At 45.5% G+C, this 5269-nt stretch overlaps 1 protein-coding gene across 1 annotated transcript in view; it reads left to right on the top strand.

The window, feature by feature from the left end:
* The first annotated feature begins 957 nt into the window (after nucleotides 1-957).
* Cry1 (cryptochrome circadian regulator 1) overlaps nucleotides 958-5269 on the top strand; it is a 62418-nt gene continuing 58106 nt past the window's right edge. Inside the window, exon 1 of the mRNA XM_015482802.2 lies at nucleotides 958-1957. Coding sequence (XP_015338288.1) covers nucleotides 1800-1957 — 158 coding nt within the window. The 5' untranslated portion in view covers nucleotides 958-1799. The remainder of the gene's footprint in view (nucleotides 1958-5269) is intronic.

Raw genomic sequence — 5269 nt, forward strand, 5'->3', positions numbered from 1 at the left:
TATATATATATATATATCAGACAGGTTTGGAGAGCTCCTAAGTCTGCCCTAGGGGTAAGAAATATTTTCACAGATTGGGTAGATTTTAAGTCCAAAAAGACATACACTAGATGCTCGAAGGTGGTTGCAGTGAGTAGCTCCAAAGTGGAGCGTTTTATGAAGGAAAAAAAATAGTACATATACAGGGTAAGAGACAAATGTTAACTCCACGAGGGCTGGCTTCTCAGAACATTACCTCCTGTACCTCCAGGTGTGTGGACAGTGCCAGTTTCATTCCCTAAGTAAGCCTTGCATGAATATAAGGGCATGTCTAAGGCACAGCATGGCCTGCAGTGCGTTGCCCCTTGGAAGAGAAGGCGGCAGCAGTCAGAAGAGCTCTCTCTGTAAACCACACTCTGTGCAAGAGATTAGGGCTGTCAAGTTCATGGTATGTCGATAGTATTAAGAAATCCCAGGAGGTTCTGGAATGCCTGGCACACGCGCTGCCGATTACCCCCTTTCCCAAGTACAAACGGGGGTGCAGCGCCGAACAGAAATGGTTACAGGCGCCGCACGCTCTAAAGCGGGGTTCTCTGGCTAATGCTGGATTTAAGCACAGGGTTTGGCCCGGCAACGTTAAGTGGCGCCTCCTACTGTTTTCCTTTCACGCCAACTTCCCCTTCCAACTCCACAGTTAACTCTCGGGACTACTCGGAACCGTCTCCAGGGTTTCCCCAAGTCCCACTGGAGAAAGCTACGCGCGCACTCTGACGCGCGAGCCCGCATTCCCTCTGGACCGCAGCGACAGCGCACGCGCGCCTTCCCCAGCACTGCGCGCGCCCACGAGCTCCCCGCATCCCCGTGCTCATCCGGGTCTCGGCAAGTCTCAGCCAATGGTGGCCGCTCACAGCCCCCAGGGGCGGGGCTAAGCCTCCCCCCTCACCATGGGCCTGTGGTCACCAAGGGTGCCTCCAGGGGACAGCGACCAGGCGGCTGAGGAAAGGGGAAGAGGCAGGGAGCCCAATATCTGGTCAAGGGTCAACATTTTGGGGGATGAAGCTGTGGCTGCCTCTCTGGAAGCGACTGAAGCGCGAGCAGATTCCCCAGTCAGAGCCAGCGTAGTAAACACACTTCAGAAACGTGAGGTGCCGGGGGTCACGTGGGGAGTGCGCCCTCCAATGAGGAGCCGGGGGCGGAGCCCAGGCCGCTGACGCGGCGGTCGAGGCGGAGGAGTCACCCGGGCAGCCTCGGGACCGGTCACCGGCCGGGAACCGTCCAGCGGCCCCGACCACCGCCTTGGTCCTCCGTGGTCGCTCTCGGGCCGAGAGGCAGCGCCGCCAGCCGAGGCTGAATCGTCTCCCGACCCTCTGCGGGGCTCAGCTGAGGCGGGCCGTTTTCTACTCGCGGGCCGCCTTGGTGGGGCGAGGTTTCCGTGAGGAACCTCCCGGGGCTGCCCTTGCCAGCTCGGGCCGTCGTGGCGGCTCGAGCTCCTGGAGTTGGCTCGCGCTCCGGGGGTCCCAGGCCCTCGAAGTTATGCGTCTCCTCCGGGCGATTGCAGCGGGCGCCGGCTCCTAAAGGGCGTCACACGGGGACTCCGCCGTCCGGGCAACCTCCATTCATCTTCCAGCTGCGCCTCCAGCGCCCTCGCCTTCTCACGTCCCCTCCTCGGATTCATTTTATCCTGTCCCCCCTCTGCCGCCCTTTCCTCACTCCTTGGGTGCGGCGGTTCTCCTGGAAGCGCCGGTGTCGGTTATGAGCCGGACCCTCCTGCTTTGAATTGCTGCGTGGAGGAAGTCGGTGGTGACCCGCCTGCCCCGGGCATGGGGGTGAACGCCGTGCACTGGTTCCGAAAGGGGCTCCGGCTCCACGACAACCCCGCCCTGAAGGAGTGCATCCAGGGCGCAGACACCATCCGCTGCGTCTACATCCTCGACCCCTGGTTCGCGGGCTCCTCCAATGTGGGCATCAACAGGTGGCGGTGAGTCCAAAGCTCGTGGGCTATTGATTTCGGTGTCAAATGAATCAGGTGTGCGTGAATTCTTTGAGATGGGCCGAATCTGAGGATTTAGAACCAGGACCGCTTTGCTCGTACCGTTTAAAGAATTGTAGGTGCTTTCAATGTGAAGTGGAATTTTTGATTTAGTAGTTCTCAGGCCAGAGAGTACTGACGACTTAAAACATCTCGGCCTTCAGAGGTAAATGACATGTCTCTGCGCTGAACTCCTCCCGGCGATTTATGGAGTTGTGTTAGTGGTGGAGTTAAAGATTTTAACACCCTCCAGATCTTAGTGGGCTGTGGATTGATTCCCTTGGCCTCATTGTGGCCGTTGAAAGGATTGTGGTCTTTTAATGTTTACGTTTGTGTGTCTAGGTAACTCAGAAGTAGTATGGAGAAAAATCATTCATTCAGTACAATCGACTCCAAATCCAGTTTTGTTCCCCCTTGAGGTTACTTGTAGAAAAAGCAAAGAATACAACATAATCTGATGTTTGCTCAGCTCTTCCTCTCAACTCCTCCTTGTGGCTGACAAGACAAAGCACAGTTTTTCTTTCTAGCAAAATATAATCCTTCTAGGGATCAGAGAACTGGAAGAAATCCTAGAGATATTTTATGATTTTTTCCTGAAAAACCAGGCTAGATGATTGTTAGGCCCCCTGGTGGAAATGAAAGCTTTTGTTCAATGGACAGATTACTGATTACTTACTATATGCCAGGCGTTGATTTAAATGTCAGATGTAGTAGTGAATGAAACAGAGTAAAAAGCCTTGTCCTCCCTCTTCAAACTTGTGTCCCAGATAGTAAAATATATATTTAGTTATTTAGCTGGTGATGAGTGCTGTAAAGGAAAATAGGGCAGAGAAAAGAGATAAGGAAAACAAGAGTAGGTATGGGGTTGCAATTTTAAATATCAATGATCAGTATAAGAATTACAGAGGTGACAGCAGACCCAAAGAGATGAGGGGTTGTAAATATCAAGGGGAATAGTCCAGGCAAAAGGAGAAGGCCCTGAGGTGAAAATATGCTTGACCTTTGGAAAAAAACAACTGATGGAACCAGTATAATTGGAGCACAATAAGTGAGGGAAAAGTAGTAGGAATGAGGTCATAGTTGTCATAGAGCCAGACTGACTGGAGCTTTACAATTACCAAGATTTATGCTTTTTTACTCAGAGTGAAGTGGAAATAATTGCAGGATTATGAGCAGAGAAGTGACGTGATCTAGCTTAAGTTTGAAAAAATTTTTTTCTCTGGTTGTGATTCTGAAAACAAACTGAATTAGGGAGTAGAGGTGGACAAAAAGCAGGAAAACCAGTTAGGATACCATTGCGTTCATCCAGGTGAAATGAGAATGGCATGTACCATAAGTGATAATAGCAGAAGTAATAAGAAGTAGTCAGATGCTGCTTATTTTCTAAAGGCAGAGTACACATAATTTGCTGGTAGATTGAGTACGTGATGTGAGATAAAGAAAAAGAACTAGGAATTATTTCAAAATTTGGGGTAGAGGAACTAGGATTGGAGCTGCACTTTGCTAAGAAAATGAAGCCAATCAGAGAAGCCTTTGGGAGAATGATGGGCATTCTCTTTTGGACTTTTAAGTTTGCATGTTTTATACACATCCAGGTGGAAACAGCACATAGGCAGTTGGATATAGCTCAGGACAGAGATCCAGGCAGCAAGTATAAATTGGAGCATTATTAGTTTATAGATAACATGCATAGTCAATATAAGCTCCCTTCACCCTCTTTTCTAAGGGCACTAAATTCACCCCTGGGGATAGAGTTCTTGTGACCTAATCATCTCTTTAATGGGGATTAGGGTTCAACATAAGAATTTGAAAGTGCATGACATTCAGTCATTCGTGTATTGAACACATATTTGTCAAGCATCTACTATTCTAGGAATGTGGGGGGTCAGAAAAAAAAACAAAGCAGCCCTAGATCCTCAACCTATTGAAGATTCATTATGGTGGAGCCATGAGACTGTATGAAAATATTATAAAAATGTGTGCAGATTGAGCCTTGGGTACTCTTCATGTTCGAAAATTGTGTAGAAGAAGAACCAGTATAGGGTACTGGAAAGGAGCTGCTAACAAAGTAAGAAATCAAAAGGACTATGGTGTTGTTTGCTTGTTTCTACTGTTGTTTTGTTTTTGGTGGCACTGGCGGACCTCACACATGCTGTGCAACTGCTGTTTACTGAGTTACATCCCCATCCCTAAAAGTATGGTGTTTGACAGGAGAGACTCTTTTGTCTATGTCAAATGCTGCTGATAGATCAAATAAGAGGAAGACTGAAAATTAAACTTGGATTTAGTATTTTGAGGTCTTTTGTAATCTTGTCTGTAGTGGCTTTAGTAGTATCAGAGGCAAAAGTCTTTTTCAAGTGATTACTAAGGACTCATAACATCATGTTCAGAGGTTTTTGCATATTAGTAAGTCACCTACTGTTTTTGAAAGAGAGTGCCCTAGAGCCAATTATTTTATATTTACGTAACTTTATTAATTTCCTATTTATTATAATACCCAAACTCCTTAGATTGGCATTCAAAATCTACCTTTTTGCCTATGCATCTCATTTCCTACTGTTTATAGAATGTGACCTCAACCCTAGTAGGGGTAAAACTCTTATTTTCCTTCGAGGCTTTATTTTCTTTAATCAGAATTCTATAGACTTTTGAGGTCAAGAAATAAATTTTTAAAAATTATTTTACTGGAAAAGTACATTAACAAAACTACTTTTTGATGTTGCCATCATTTTGTTTAAAATCAATGTTTTAACATTAAAGCAATTTTAAAGAACATTGTCTTAGAATAAAGTACTTAAACAAATGAATAAAGTACTTTAAACAAATGAAAGTTTACATCTTACAAAAATTATACTCAAAATTTTATTATAAAATCTTATACACCAATGTTCACAGAAGTATTAGTCATAATCAAAAGGTAGAAATATCCCAAATGTTCATCAATAGATTAATGGAATTTTTTAAAATACAGAATATCTATATATTAAATTGTTATTTGGCCATGAAAAGAGTGAGGTATTGATACATGCAACAACATATGTGAATGAACCTTGAAAACCTGCTAAGTGAAGAAGCCAGTCACAAAATTCCACATATTATGTGATTTTATTTATAGGAAATGTTTACAGTGGGCAAATATGTAGAAACAAAGTAGAATAGTGGCTTCTTAGTACTGGGAAGTTGGGAAGTGTTAGCCAAGAGGCCCAAGGGTTTTTTTTTTTTGTTTGTTTGTTTTTCCTTTCTTTCTCTGTGCCCCCCCTC

This window comes from Marmota marmota, unplaced genomic scaffold, assembly GCF_001458135.2.
Source record: "Marmota marmota marmota unplaced genomic scaffold, marMar, whole genome shotgun sequence".
Classification (NCBI taxonomy): Eukaryota; Metazoa; Chordata; class Mammalia; order Rodentia; family Sciuridae; genus Marmota; species Marmota marmota.